General features: G+C 42.2%; 1 protein-coding gene across 1 annotated transcript in view; it reads right to left on the bottom strand.

The window, feature by feature from the left end:
- Window positions 1–665: 665 nt before the first annotated feature.
- Window positions 666–16,624, bottom strand: part of LOC122806106 (phosphatidylinositol 4,5-bisphosphate 3-kinase catalytic subunit alpha isoform-like) — a 943,896-nt gene continuing 927,937 nt past the window's right edge. The window contains exon 15 of the mRNA XM_044076344.1: window positions 666–8,897. Within this exon, the coding sequence (XP_043932279.1) occupies window positions 8,612–8,897 (286 nt within the window). The 3' untranslated portion in view covers window positions 666–8,611. The remainder of the gene's footprint in view (window positions 8,898–16,624) is intronic.

The raw sequence follows: 16,624 nt of genomic DNA, 5'->3' as shown, positions 1-16,624 counted from the left end.
GAAGGTGTCTGCCCATCCAAGAGGGAGAAAATGCAGTATATCACACCTTCTGAGGCAGATATCACTGGTTTCCTGACATCCAGAAGAGAGGGGAAGGTGTCTGCCCAGCCAAAAAGGGAAAGGCGGTATATCAGGCCTTCTGGGGCAGAAGTCCAAGGGTTAGCAGTACTGCAACAGTGAGCGATATGAAGAACATCTTTCTCACCTCCTATACCTGGAGGTCGCTGTACTGACCTGCTGTCACTTAACACAGTGCTTCACATCAACCTTCTCTTCCAGAAGGCAAATAAAGTGTCTGGTGAAGATCCACAATCCTGGATTCTAATCTGTTGGCTACACAAACAGAAGGTGTTGGTGCTTTAGGCATTAAACATGGCAATTTTTTTAAATATCAAAATTCAAACTATGTGACTGTCACAAAAGAAATGGCAGGCTCGGGTGCTAGATGTGTTCTAGTATGGTATACGATGCCTTGACAATTATAGTGCACAAGCAGCCCTAACTGCAGGAGATTCCAAGAAGAAAATGATGAATCCAAGTGGAAGGAAACATAAAATTATATTTAAACCCACAGAGGATGGTCCCTGATGGTAGAAATTCTAAATCTTGCACCCTGAGAAGATGCACACCCTACTTTCAGATGATCTCAGAAACAACATGGAAGGTTTTTATCAAAGATGTTCTTTATTAACATGAATACAAATAAGTATAAAAGAGTAATTCTTGCACAGAGACTTGATAGCATTCAGTTTTCTAGGCATGACACTGACAGTTCTATGTTACTAACTACTGCATCAAATATGTTAAACACCTTGTTCTATATGAAATATAAACTGCTCTTCATAGATGGTATGCTGGATCTATATACAAGAGCATGTTTTAATTACATACAAGATAGTTTTGAGTGCAATCCGAAATATCTTCTAACGGGATTGAATTTGTCCAGCAAAGATATCATCCTAACAAATTGGAAACCATGCACACTGGCACCTCATTTAGAATACCTACTTCATACGAAGCTCCTTGCTGGAAAGATAACATCCTGCCCTATCATTACAATGGTACATGCATTCTATAAGTTAGTGCTTATATGACTGGGCCTTGCTTCAGCAAAGTTTGACTGGATAAACTTGATTCGCATTCATGCCCCTTCTTAACTAATATAACCATAGGGTTTCAAACTCCTGTAGCAAGTTAAAAAACTTCAACAAAATGCCTATTCACTGAACTGGATATATCCAACCGGGTTTGGTTGAAACAAGACTTAATCTGAAAATGACTCATTCACTGTACACAGTGCCAGCATTTATAAATGGAATGATAATTCGAAGTCTCAGTGCTTATTCTTGTAGATACTGCAGTGTTTTTAGTGCACAAGTAAGAGCTGCATAGTTAGGCAAAACGATTATGATCCTGCCTTCTCTGCAAAAAGTAAAGTGCTGAGATGACTTAAGAAAAGATGCCATTTTCTCTTATAGCAAACTAAAACACTTGGCGATTAATCTTGTTAGCTAGCTACATCCTTCTATTTTATAGTAATTCCTTTAAAATTATAATTTAACTTGCTGGTATTTCCTACTAAAAATACTTCAGTTCCTTCAAGGGATGAAGTCATATCTGGCTGCATTTCAATACAACAGATGTGCAACCATATGGCAATTCACAAACTACATACAAGCTAGACATATAAAATGGCACATCTTTTTCATCATACAAAAAAAAATTAAACATCAAAGTTTGACATATAAAAATCATTACAGATCAAGATTCATAATGCATAAAACACATTAGATTTTTTCAAGTATTTTCCCTTTTTCATGAAAAAATGGGTAGACAAATTCAACATCAATATTTTCTCAAAATTGTCCAGTTCATCTTTGTCAGGATAACAGTCCATGGCTCAGGTTTTCTTTAAAATATATTGGCTGCTTATGCCAAACACACCTGCATCACTCAGTCTTAAATGCCCTGATGGAAAGCCAGGACATACTAAAATTACTAGAATAAGCATAAAAGATTCTGAGAGCTTGGGAGCACAACGCTTAGTTCAATTCCAGTTTACTGAAATAAGAAATCTTTAGAAAAATATCCACGAGTCTATCACAGCATACACATACTTTGGATAATTCTTTAAGGAACAAAGTACTCTGTGGCGTATAACAAAGATAGCCTATCACAGCTGCATGCTAAAAATGTATATGGATGGAGAAGCCAGAGCAAACTAATAAACTGAAAGATCTGCCAGTATGAGTTTGCAATAAAATTCAGCAGCAGATTTTTCTATTGTCAATTTAGGGTCCACATGCAATTTAACAATCTGCTAATCAGTTTGCAGTTCATACACTGTTGCAGTAGCTATTACATGGCAGGTGTTATGAAACTTCTGAAACTTATCACACTTCTTTGTATTTCAGATGACCAGCATCTCTTTTGTCAAGCCATACCTCTGTTTTTAATTCAGAAGTTAACCTTAACCAGGTAGTCCAGATGGACAAACCCCTTTTTTGCTTGGGGGGTGGAGGGGTTCCAGGTAAAATCATGACTACGTGCTGTACTGTTCTGTCATTTTGTTCTAATGCAGCAGGCAACTAACTCTGCCATTGAACTACAGAAGTGGCCTCTTAGCATCATCCTGTAGAAGAGGTGTAGGTGGAAATCACAGATACACTTTCAAAATGTCAGTTTATCTGTGAGAAGAGAGATCCTCAACTCAGAAAAACTCTTATAACCTACAGCTACTGAGCAAATATTGTGTATGTGCTGCCAAACCATGCACGCGATGATGTCAGGCACCAGGTCTGAGGGCATGCCAAACCCCCATTTATTTCCAGTTTAATCATTATACACTAATGAATAAAAGAGGACTGCAGCTACCTGTTTTGACTTGCAAGTGACTGCATTCATTGGGGGAGATGAAGGGACCATCTGACACAGGAACAGCAGAAGTATCCACTGCAGGTAAACTTGCCCACAGATTAAATGACATACTGATTACATATTTGTTATATCCAGTATCAGGCACCTGGTGCAGTGGATCATCCCTGAAAAGGATCAAACAGTAACCCACAAAATGTCTTCATGATGGCACGTGTCAGGAACAGACTAAAAGACAGAAGAGAAGCTCACATGGTCTTGAAGCACAATGCCTGAAAATGTAGTGCTTGGTGAAAGTGTAAAAAATTGACTAAGTGGCCATGGCACAAATGTACACAATAGACACATTTCTGAAAAAAAAAGCAACAGAAGCAAACATTCCTCTAGTGAATGGATCCTTTAGAACAACATTAATCAAGGGTGGTTATCTACATGATCGCAAAAGATGATGCAATTACCAGCACACATGGGTGTGACTTCCTAAGCCAAACCCAGCCACTCTTTACCAGAGGTAAGCAGAAAACAACTCACTTGTCTTCCTGAAATCATGCTGCCTTCTCAAGTAGAAGCTGAACTGCCAGTGCACTTCAGTGGTATCAGAAACCCCCATCCCCCAGATTGTGCTCTTAGAAAGAGCCCAAGGATATGAATGGATTTATCAAAGTACAGCTGAGAAATCACTTCTGCAAGAAATGTGGCATATTCCACCTTTCTGAAAGACCACATTTGATCTGCTGCTCTGAAATCCTTGAGTGGAGGATATGTCTGTTATTCATAAAGTTCAAATTCCAAGAAGGATATAAAGAGCCTTGATCAAGAACTACTTACCAACTCTGTGCTGTGCTGTTTATGCTGTCCAACAGGTCAGACAGCACATAAACAGTGGACACATGTACCTTGATAGTAGAACACTACAGCTCACAGTATAAAACTGTATGAGGTAGGGGAGAAACACATGTGAACTCAATGATGCAGGACTGGAACACTTCACCAAATAAATAACCTCTCCCACTTAGCAGCATAGGTCTGCTAAACTGAAGGCCTCCTGTTGGCCTCAATCACTTACAAAACATCTGAGGGCATGTCCAAAGAAATGAAAGGGTCTAATGAAGGGGAGGCTTCTTTGACCTACAGTAGGCTCCTATGGCCTGTAATGGGGTGGTTTCCCAAAATGCCAAGCTTCTAAGAGATTAACACACACTTTTTAGCCACCATGGAGTAGAAGGAATAGATGTTGGTCTTTCTATGTTTGCTAGAAGGTCTGAAGCCAGGGGAAGTGGTAGAAAGCAGTACTTGGATCTTCCATGCCAGACGATGGTGAATGCATGCAGTACAAGTTCTTCACTACCTTCATATACCACCATGGCAGTTTGTGGTGTGCCCCACTCCTGTATGACCTCATTCACACAGCCATTTTTTTAATATCAGGTCCAGAAGTTCCTCAGAGGGGTTGGAGCTGACAGCATGTACATCTTCCCTAAGATTTCAAAGTGATATCCAGATCTACTGCTCACTGCTAGACACACATCTCCTTCCTGCACCCACTTCTCATGTGCTATATACATCACTGCCTTGCCTGGGTGCCAGAATGGCATCTGACTTCAACTTTCCTTCTGTTGCTTGAAAGGCAAGCAAATGTACCTTTATCTTACCAAGATCGAAGGGGCAAGGAGGTGAAGCACTGACTATCACCTACACACCTGGGTTAGCCTAGCTGCCCAAGTGTTGAAGGCACCAACTGGGAATGTGGATGAAACTTAAAAGGTGTAGTCCTGCTTGCCTCTATTTGGCGGGTTGTGAGGTGTACTGGGGTACACCTAACATCATAGTCTCAATGGGTAATGCTGCTACTGATATAAAAGATAGGCATGGAGGAGCATGTCAACATCAAGGTTGGGATGCCTGTCTTGTAACAGTCACATGTAAGCCTACCAAGAAGCATTACCAGAATGGAGGTGGAGAGGACATGAACCCCCAAAAAACCAACAAACCTACACATAGCCATGATGATGCTGTGAACTCCCCTCTACTCTCTCTGCCTTCCAAAGCTTCTTACAAGCCAAACTGCTAGGTCAGATGGGAGGACTACAGCCCCTTATCTAGAAGGATGACATGACAGGAGTATGAAAACTGGTGGGAAGTGAAGCATCAGGTGACAGCTGATACTAGCCACCACACAGCAAGTTTAATAATGTTATAAATGCAAAAAGACCTCCCTTAGCTCAATCAGGCTGATCAAAAATCTGTATCCAACAGAGCTCCAACAGCCTTATACTAGAAAGGAGTTCATGTGTTTTTTCCAACCCTAAACTGAAGCATCCTTCATTGGAGTCTGTCATGACATCAGAATGAAAAAGGCTAACCCCCGTCACTAATTCACTTTTCTAATGCCTGATGATGTAGGGTTGACACTGCATGATGATTCTACAGTCACTGGCACCTATGTGGTCACTTAAGCATCTATAAACAAATGACAGAATGGGACTATAAAAGTCATTATCATTATGGCCCCCAAGAGGCACCCAAGATCATGTCGGTCCATCCATCTTCTGTAGACTCATCTGGCAGAGTAAGGGCCATGATCCCCCTAGGCTCTCTCTGTGAGTAGCAATGACCAGTAGTGAAGAGTACACAATTCCACCCCCATGAAAGGAATTCTTTTGAGCTAAAGTCAGAAATGACTTGGGCCTGCAAACATAGAAGCACTTAAGCATGGAACAATTTTGCAGCCAGCTGCCCTGGTAAGTGACAGGATCAAGAGGAGCCACTCATCCAAACAGGGAAATTCTATGAGTCTTTTCTCAAGATTGGATATGCATAACAGAGCTCTGGGTACACCCTGGCTGCAGTGTGTAGAATGAAAGGCAACATCCCATACTTCCTGTGCAGATCTCAGACACCGAGGCACCAGACCACATCACGTATTCCTACAGATGTTCCGAGTGTCTTGTGGCAAGTACAGGCACAATCCAGTCACTACATGCAGTATGATATTCTGCATAAGATTAGTGAAGTCAGTGAAACGTAGAAAGGGATGGAATACTTTTGCCCCATTCAGAACAATAAAATAGAGGAAACAGAAAAGAAAACAAGCTCTAAGGCTTCTTTGAACAGCATGTGTCTATACCTGTTCACAGAGCATTTGGTGACAGTACAACAGCTCCATGACATGCAAATATGAAGCAGACATTGATATCCTACAAGCGTTTGCAACCATGGCTCAATGGTCATTGTAATTAAAAGAATCTCCTCAAACCAGGAGAGAGAGCCTAATCTGGCTTGTAAGAACATTGTGGAGTAAACTCTCCCATCAGAGTTGAACCACAAAAAAGACTATGGGATTCTAAGGCCCACACCATATGAGCTCCGTGGTTACTGGCCAGCACCATAAGGTTGAAACAATCTTAGGACTCATCTCAAAGGTGGAAGACTAAGAGGTGCCACTCTAGATCCCATCAAAAATCATCCACTAACAAACAGCACAAACTTAATTGCTCATTAATCAAGGGAAACTGCACTACGCAGGCAGTTGGGAGATCACTTTTCAGCAGGGTTAACAGGGAAGTTTTGACCAATCTCCAGCCTCATCTCTTACCTTCTGTCTCCACTCTGGCCTATAGCTGGGGTCATGCCAGGGAAACACCTGCTGAACCCTGCATTGACAGTTCTCCATCAACATCCTCTTACAGATGTGAAACAGCTGCAGCTCACTTGTATGCCATTTTTAGCAGCTATGATGAAACTGGCACTTTCTGTAATGGTGCAATCAATTCTCAAGAAACTAAGCCAGTGCCAGCACCAGTAGTGAATAGTGATGTGCCAACCATAAGAACACTTAGAGTGCTTGTTAGGTTTTAGTCATAAAAGGAGACAACATTCTTGGGCGAGTTAAAATCAAAGTGTCAGCTGTGTTACAGGCAGAAATAAGACAAGGGATATAACTAGGAAACATATGGGCGCTGCACATTCTTCTGGTTAGCATATGAGGTCACTGCATGCACCAGCAGGTGATACATGCACCCACAAGCACAGTAGCTACAGCCATTACAAGAATTTTGCAAGCTGCAGCTATCAGAAAGTAAATCCAATGATCAACTACAGAGGGACCCTGACAGACCAAAACCAAACCAATGGCTACAGCAACAGCCCTTGCTGTAACTGACTACAACCAAGTCAGTGTGAAATGATAAACTTTTCAAGAGAAATTAAGCTAGAGTTTAATACTCCTTTTCAAGGGTAGGTAGCATCTTCTCACTATTCTGAAGTGCTTGCTTGCTGGCCCGAGGCTATGTGAAACAGGAAATGCAAAGAAGTTCAACTCCAGCATTACCAACTCACCCTGGCATGAATTGTTCTTGGCTTGCCTTCTCTAAACAGGAGAATGAAGGGCAGACATAACCATTAGCTTGTACTTGACTGCCCAAAGGTGGAAATAAATGGTGTGCATTTACAATACAGCTCATATCCAAGTTTACTCATGTTCAGTGGAATCCTAATAATTCCTACTGTTACCAACTAAAACAGACATCTTATGCCTTTATTTACATCACCTGGAAGTCCTGCCAAGGTGCAAGCTGCAACTTAACTAAATGCAATTGGGCTAAGCTCATTAAAAGCAAAAAGGTAAAATAAAAATGGCAAACATCTTTGTTTTTGCAGCAGAAAAGATTGAGCGTTTGTATTAAAACCCCACTGCCTCTTAGACAGCCATCTTTCTTAAAGCAGTTGCAATACAAGATACCAAATTTCAGTGGTCAATGTAGCATCAGCCAGATTCAGAAGACGTATACACGTTATTAAAGTAGCAAGCTAAACCACCAAAATGTCAGCAACTACAAGATGCTGTAAAGTCCCATTCTTCCATAAAGATGCCACCCACCTCCTAAAACAGCCTAACCAGTTTGGATTCTTCAGAATAAAAATATGCCAAAGAAATCTCTCACAGTCCCTTGGCCTTTCATACTGTACTTATAAAACAAAAACAAAACAAACAAAAAAATCTAATCTACTCTGAACTTGACTTCACACTTCTGACATAATTTTCTACCATTCTATCTCAACTGTATTATAAAATCCCATATTAAAATGTGGAAATTTCAAAGGTAAGCAGTACTGCAGCCATGGAAATTCAGACCCTGACAGAAAAGTCTAATAATTTTTGGTAAATGAGCAGCCGTTTTTTGCACCATACACTGGTGAGAATTCCACTAAGGTGCTGGGCCTATAGTACTTTCCAAAACACACACAAATACAATCCCCCTCAGCTTCCCATTTTTTATAACACACTAAGAAAATGTTATACATACACACACATTGTCAGTCTCTACTTCAAGCCTCTTATTTTCACTACTACAGGCAGCCATAGCAGCAGCTTTTCTGCAGTCATGTGGACAGAAAGCTGACTTTACCAGCAGTCAGCCATACTGTCCATAACATCAACTACTTCCATCCTTGCGAGTCAAAGACTTAATTTCCATAACAGAGAGTTCAAACTAAACAAGCTTAGCACTGGCTTTTCAGTTCTAACTCGGCACCCTCTCAGAAGACTACTACGGCCTACCCAGGCTATTTTTTTCACAACACTTTTGATCCAGATGTTGTTTTAAAAATCAGTTTTCCTAAGCCATTTTGTGCAAAACAGGTGAAAAGCAGGTCCAGTGCTCTCACCCTTTTTTAGGTTTAGGCTGGCCACAAGGCATTCCATCTGTATATATAATCTTCAAGCCAACTGCATATATTAATCATGACTGGCTTCTGTAAGAGGCATGTGCCGAATGGTGTGAAAAATCCAGTCCATTTTAGTGGTCCACCCGCCATGATGTGCATCATTCATTTGTTTGCTGAAATACTCCAGAGCTTCTTGCTCAGTCTTGTCTAGGGCAAGTGTCTTGCGCAGGTAGGCAATATCATCAAAAGATTGTAGCTCTGGCATTCCTGAACCCAACATCATGGAGAAAAGGTTAATAAATAGGTTGGCATGTTGACGGATTGCAAGATAAGCTTTGTAACACATCTCTTGAAACCTGGTGAGGAAACAATGAAAAACAAAGAGGTAATGTACAGTTAAGTCCAAACTAAGTAGAAGCTTGAGCAATTCTCAACAACATGGCAGAAGTGTAGCTGGGACAGCCAACAAAACACAGCATGCAAGTCTGGTAGCCAAAGTGGCTTTTTCAACACAGTTCTTCTACTGCCATTTCTCCCATCTTCACAATACTACAATGCATGAGTACCCACAGGAATCTAAATGGCTAATAATAAATGTCAGCCCTAGTAGTATAACAAAATGGGATACATAGCAGTTAACTACGCGGCATATAATCTCACTTCAGTGTTCACAACAGTGAAATCTCAAATTGACAACATAAAAGTAGCGTTTTGTAGAGAAGCAACTTTATATATGCTAACTCCAAGGTTGATCAGTCTTGAAGACAATGGAATGCATCCTTACTCCTAAAATCTGACCATTTCACATTAAGTTTACATATGTAAGTATGATACATGGTGTTTCTGTGTGTGCACGTGCGTGTGTGTGTGTGTGTGTGTGTGTGTGTGTGTATATATATATATATATATATATATATATATATATATATATATATATATATATATATATATGGGTCCCCTTCACATGGTCGACATTTCAGAATGTCGACGACCATATGGCCGAGACCATATGATCAACATTCGAAATGTTGACCATGCAGAACCGGCATCTCCATACAGTCCAGAATGGAAAGATTTCCCATCTTCCACACTGTAGTGCAATCTTGGAGTTGGTATATTTAAGTTTCGGGGGTGTGGGGGACAGAGCCCCCCTGCTAGCAGCGTGAAGGTAAGTATTTCTTGCTTTTTTTTTTTATTCCTGGGTTGACATTTCGAATGTCGATCATATGGTCTTCGACATTCTGAAATGTCGACTATGTGAAGTAGATCCACATATATATATATATATATATATATATATATATAATCACATATACATATATATATAGATAGATATACAACACACATACTACATGCTACTAAATGAAACTTAGTCTGACAATTTGGGTCTTTGGGATTCAAATAGCCTGGCTATCTGTAGCACTGAATCCAGATGGCCTCTAATAAATTCTATGGCTTGAACAGGTTATGTTAACAGTTATCCCACAGTCTCGAGCAAGGAGTCCCTGGCTTGAAGAAGGAAATTCCTGGTGAGTCATGCAATTTGATAACTGAGGCTGTGAGGCACAGATTCAGATTTGCAGCATGTAGTTCATTATCTTAATCTCTAGGCAACTCTACCCATCCAGTGGAAACTAGGGAATGGCCATTTATAAAATCTTGGAAACTGAGAAAAACAAAAGCTAAATACTTAACCAAAACAATAGTCTCCTGAGATTTGTAAGTTACCTCAGATCGAGTTTCCCCATACCCCATAATAAAACTGATACACTATCATCATGAGAAAAAGAAGTTACAGATAAAGCAATATTCCCAGAGTCAGGCCTTGAACAGTATATGACTAAGCCATCAGAGCTATTTGTGCAGCCAATCCAGAAACCAAGGGAAAAAAGTTAGGTCTTACCATAACATTCCATCTGTGCTGTCTATCTTTAGCCTCGGAACCAACCTGACCATTTATTTCAGCCTTCCAAACTCTTGAGCTAGGCTTTTACCTATAATGCTCCTCAAAAATTTACCTCAGATCGAGTTTGCCTAAATTAGTGGAAGACAAATAGCAAATAAGAAGAGACCAGATATGTGTCCCTAATATGAAGCCAGTCCTGGGAGAATTCAATCCACTAAGAGTCTCAGACTGGAGGATGGAGGGAGATGATGTCAAGTATAAGTGATAATCAACACCACAGATGGAACGTTACGGTAAGACATAACTTCTTTATCCAATGTTGTCAATCTTCATGTAATCTGAGTGTGGGACAGAGCACCCAGCTACCTAAATCTTGGGATGTCTTACAGAAGACTATTCCTAGTACCGTCAAACCGAGTGATGCCTGTCCCCTAGAGACCTGATCCAGTTTGTAATGAGTGATAAAGGTATGAGGCGTAGCCCAAGTGGCTGCTGCACAAATGTCATTTAAAGAGGCTCTAGCATGAAAAACTGCAAAAGTTGCCACCACTCTAGTTGAATGGGCCTTTATTGGACATGAAAGGTGGAGCCCTTTCGACTGACAAATAAATGTAATACAATCTCTAAGCCATTTTACCAAGGTAACCTTTGAAACTGCATTACCTAAAGAAAGAGAGGAAAAGGCAACAAACAATTGGTCAGATTTTCTGAAATCTCTTGTTCTGTGAAGATAAAAACCTAGCTGTCTGTGGAAGTCTAACAAATGAAGGGAATACTCTCCTTTATTAGAAAAATTAGGGAAAAATACCGGTAGCTGAAGTGTCTGATTGATATCAGATTCAGAAACTACCTTTGGTAGAAAGGATGGATTGGTCCTAAGAGAAACCCTGTCTTTGTGAAAAAAACATGTAGTGTGGTTTGCAAAACAAGGCCTGAAGTTCAGATACTCTTCTGGCTGATTAATAGCCACTAAAAATATTTTTTCCAAGTCAAAAATTTTAAGTCAGAAGTAGCTGATGACTCAAAGGGAGGCACAGTAACGGACTGAAGAACTAGTGTTAGATCTGAAGGAGGAATGGGTTCTTTAACTGGAGGTCTTAACATTAAAGCTCCCTTTAAAACGATTTTACAAAGTTTGTGTGACATAAGGGAAGATCCATCAAACCCCATGTGAAAGTTCAAGATAGCTGTTAATTGTTGAGGTACAGGAACCAGACTGATAAAAGTTAGCTAAAAATCCAAAACTTTATGGATGGGGTCGTACAAGGATCAAGTTTGTTCATACGGGCCCAATTAGAAAATCTTTCCCATTTGCTTTGATATAGTTTCCTAGCTGAAGGTTTGTGATTGGCTACAACGATCTGACAGACAGGGGAGGAAAGGGGTAGATGCCTGGCAATCATGGGAATTGGAGAAGCCATGCTGTGAGCTTTAGATGATGAAAGTTCGGATGAACCAAGCCCTTCAGATGGGACAGCAGATCTGGAACTGCCACAGATGCTTGGCAATCATGGGAATTGGAGAAGCCATGCTGTGAGCTTTAGATGATGAAGGTTCAGATGAACCAAGCCCTTCAGATGGGACAGCAGATCTGGAACTGGTTCCACTATCCATGGTTCCCGAAAAAGATGAGGCCAAAGGAAGGAAAATCAAACTTGTCAAGATCAGAAGGGGGGCAATGAGGATTATTGAGTTCTACGACCTCCTGGCTTTCTTTAGGAAGTGGGATATCAGGGGAATCAGGGAAAGGGATACAGAAGACTGGAGGGGGGGGGTCAATCATGGAGAAGAGAGTCTCTGGGTGAATTCCCCGGAGGGAGAATTAGGGTAAACTAACTGCTGCACTTGTTGTTCATAGGGAACGGCAAAGAGATCACAGCAAGGTTGGCCCCAGTGATGAAATATTAATTTCACCACCACAGGGTTGAGAGACCACTCATGAGGCATGAGAATTCTGCTCAGCTTGTCTGTTATCACACTGGAGCTTCCCAGAATGTGCATTGCTGTGAGAAAGCGGTTGGAAGAAACTGCCCATTGATAAACTCTGAGGGCTTCTCGACACAGTGGGTAAGATTTGGTTCCCCTTGCATGTTGATATACCAGACTACTGACATATTGTCCATTTGAACTGCTACTGTTCCCAGACGAAGGGCATCCGGGAATGCTTGCAATGCTAACAGCACGGCCCTCATCTCCAGAACACTGATGTGCAAGCTGGCCTCCAGTTGGGAACATGTGCCTTGGACTGTCCTTCAAAGATCATGCCCCCTCCCATCTGGGAAGCATGCTTGGTCACTATGGCTTGGGGCTGCAAAAGAATGAATGGTTGACCTGAAGGAATCTCATTGGAATGGAGCCACCATGAAAGATCTTGTTTTCAGCAATTGGTAATCTTGGTTGATGTATCAGAGACCACTAGGAGGCAAGTAGCCACTATAACATTCACATGTGATATCTTGCTAAGGGGACAGGAGTGACTGAGGCTGCCATCATGCCTAACACTTCTAGGACTAATCTTGCTAGAACCTTTTTGCTTTGGATAATTTGGCCGACCTGAGATCTGATCCTCTAGTCTTTCTAGTGGAAGTGAAGCAATTCCTGTAACGGTGTCCAACCTGTCTCTGATGAATTCTAATTGTTAAGAAGGCTGTAAATTTGACTTTTTGTAATTTATTGTGATGCAGAGCGTAATCTCTTGACCGTTTTAACTGATGCCTGGTGGTAATGGTGAAGAGCCAGTCGTCGAGATATGGAAAAACTCGAAATCCCTGCAGTCTGAGATGAGCCGCAACCACTGCCATCCTTTTGGTGAACATCTTGGGGGCAGTGGTGAGTCCAAGGGGCAGTGCTCTGAACTAGAAATGACTGGCTCCCAGCCAGAAGCTCAGGTACCTCCTGGAGTGCTTGTCCATTTTTGTGTGTTAATACGTGCCCTGGAGGTCTATACAGAACATCCAATCATCTTTTTACAAAAATGGAAGTATCAAATGTACCGAGACCATCCGGAATTTGTTTTGCCGAGCTGCCTTGTGGAACTGGCTGAGATGCAAGATGGGTCTCCAGTCCCATTTTTTTGGGCACTAAATAGAACCTCGAGTAAAACCCAGATCTTATTTGGTCTGGTGGGATGACTCTTTTGTCGAGCAGTTTTGGGATTTCTATGACTGCTGCTTCCCTGTGACTGAGTGGAACATCTGGGAGTCTTTTTTGGTGTTTTGGATGTACAGATAGTGGGATTTTGTAACCTCTGTATATTATTTCCTGCACCCATTAGTCCAAAGTTATCAGTTGCCGGGCGGGTTGGTGCAGGATAGTCATCCCCTGACTGCCTCCAGAGGACAGCAATCGGGCCTCCCTTCAGGGGTGCTGATGGGAAGTACCAAAGGAAGAATCTCTAAACCCCAGGTTCTGCGAGCCACTTCTGCCTCTGGGGCTGCATCTTCCATTACTTCCCCCACTGCCCCGGGGAAAGTCTTTGCCACGTGAATCCTGGAAAGGCCCTTGGGATTTTTTAACCATAGCCTCCCACTTCTCTGGTTCCTAGAGTAAGGTCGCTGAGGAGTGCAGAAATGTACACCTATGGCAGAGAGAGTCTTTCCATCTTTTTCACATCTAGAGACAGTGTCTTTAACTTTGGGGCCAAAAAGGGATGATCCATTAAATGGAGCATTGATGAATGATGCTTTAAAAGGCTCCATAAAATCACACAAACACATCCAGGAATGCCTTCTAATGGCTATGCCTGAACCTGCCACTTCTGTTGTCCCTTCACCTGCGTGGGGAATCAGCCCCATGGACGAGTTAGAAACTTCTTCAAGGGTGGTGAGCTGAGAAGTAACCTTGTCCCATACCCCTTCAGCTACAGCTCCTGAGAGGGTATCCAAGAGCTCTTTGAGTGGATCCATCTGTAACCTTGTAAAGTGCGCCATGTAGTTCAAGGACCTGAAAGCAAAGGTTGATGAAGTGTAAACTCGCTTCCCAAACTAATCCATAGTCCTAGACTCTTTGTTAGGAGGATGGATAGTCAGATCAGACTTTCCTCAGCAAGTTCCTTCTTTGTGGCTGCTATCACCATTGTGTCAATGGGAATGCCTTTTGACCAGTGCTGCTCTTCCCTAGGGGCTGAAAGGATCTGATCAGGTCTCTTGGGGATCGGTTTGATCAGTTTAATGAGACCGTCAGTGGATGGAGAGATCCAAGAAGTAGAGGGTTGGGCATGAAATAATAGATAATGCCTTGTCCATGATTCAGAAGGCTGGCCCCAGCTGAAGAGGAATGGGAGCCCAGAACCAAAATAAACTCCATCAGAACAGAGGTCCCACCTCACACCAAGGAGGCGACTTCCAAAACAGAAGCCTGGGTTGATCCTACGAAGGCCAAAGCACCAAGGGTCATGGACGGCTCCGAAGATAAAGAAGTCGATCCATGGACTTCGGACCCGACCAGGGAGTCTTGACCCTGGGAGGCCTCTGGTGCCAAAAGGCTGGAGGAATTCAAGGCAGTTCTTGGTACAGGAGACGAAGTTGCTACTGCAACCGAGACATTTGACTCAGGGAATGTTGGAACCGAGGGTTGCAATGTCTCAACAGGAGTTGGAGGAGGAATGGGTGGTGTCATAGTTGGAGGGGTTCCAATGCCAGCTTGGTTAGGAACCCAAGACAATCAAGAGCTGATCCACCACAGTCTCATGATGTTGGCTTCGGAGAGATTCTTAGTGGAACAAACTGGGGCAGGTGAAGAAGACCTAGGGGATCTCACATTGAGGAAGGGGCTTGGAGGTCTGCGCTTAAAAGGATCTATCGATGGAGAGTATTTGAATTTCAGAATAGAAATAAGCTCCGACTGCTCTGGCACCAAAGTTTCCTTGGGTGCCAAAGTAGCAGCAGTCTGATCCGAAATTTTTGTAGGTGCAGAATCAGGTTTTCCATTCGATGCCATGGAACTCTTCGGTACCCAAGGCAATTCTGAAACCTTCTTGATCGGTTCCGAGGAACTAGGAGCCGAAGAAGGTCTTTTCGTAGAGGCGGAAGATGAAGATGATGTGCTGGCTTCAGTTCTGGACACAGAAATAGCCTCTCCAAAATCAGAGTTTGAGAGTCCATTTAGAATTAACTTATTCTTCCATTCTGTTAGCGTCCTAGCAGAAAATCCATGGCAAATAGAACAACTTTCTAGGAGGTGGACTTTACCTAAACAATAAACATAAAGGGTATGCTCATTGGAATTGGTCATCATACCCTGACATTTGAGACACCTTTTGATTCCTGAGGTGCTCTCTGAAGACTTGGAAGGAGAATCTGACTTCTCAGCCATAACTAATAGTAGCTTATAACTACAGACAAGCACGCTGACAAGGAGAGATAAAACTTTTTTTTTTTTTTTTTCAAAAAGGAAGAAAAAGATATGAAGAAATAACAACAATGTTGTAAGCACTAAATAAGCTGCAAATTACTATAGCACTCAACTTTCCTCACTGGAAAGCAGTTTTTAGTACTTCATAAATAAGCACCTATCCAGGCATGTCTAAGGGTCAGCTCCCGGTGATTTCTCCTGTCTACCTGATGAATCTGGGCATCTTGGGGCAATGCAGCAATTGCCTCATGTACACAGACAACCCTCTCCTACTACCATCCAACACTACAACCTGTGAGAGATGCACTTATGTAGCCAAGCTGGAAGCAAAGCTCTCTTCACCCAAGACTGGACTAGACAGTCAAGAGGAGAAGGTAAACACTTACATCACACCACACTCATCACATAGTCCCTCAAAACCTACACCACCAAAACACACACATAGAAACACAAAACACACACCTACATTTGCGGAGGCTCTCAATAAAAACCTGCCCAAGCATCAGGGACCTCCAAAGCAGAAATGCAAGCAAACTCCACCCCCCAACACAACCCAAATGACACATAGCCCACAAACTCAGTGTGCCACTCAATCACAGCCCATAAGGCATAACAAAGTAACCAACATTGTAGTCATAGGTGACTCTATAGTCAGGCACACTGATATTCCACTCACCAGGCTAAACAAGGAGAAAGTTATTGTCAGCTGCCTGTCACATGCCAGGATCCGCCACATAATGCACGCACTCAGGTCACTCCACAACAAGTACAAATATGACACTGTCATTGTCCATGTTGGTGTGAATGACCTCAGACGTACCTCCC

This window comes from Protopterus annectens, chromosome 7.part0 (assembly GCF_019279795.1).
Source record: "Protopterus annectens isolate FY-2018-M chromosome 7.part0, PAN1.0, whole genome shotgun sequence".
NCBI lineage: Eukaryota > Metazoa > Chordata > Ceratodontiformes > Protopteridae > Protopterus > Protopterus annectens.
This window is presented reverse-complemented; position numbering and strand designations above follow the sequence as displayed.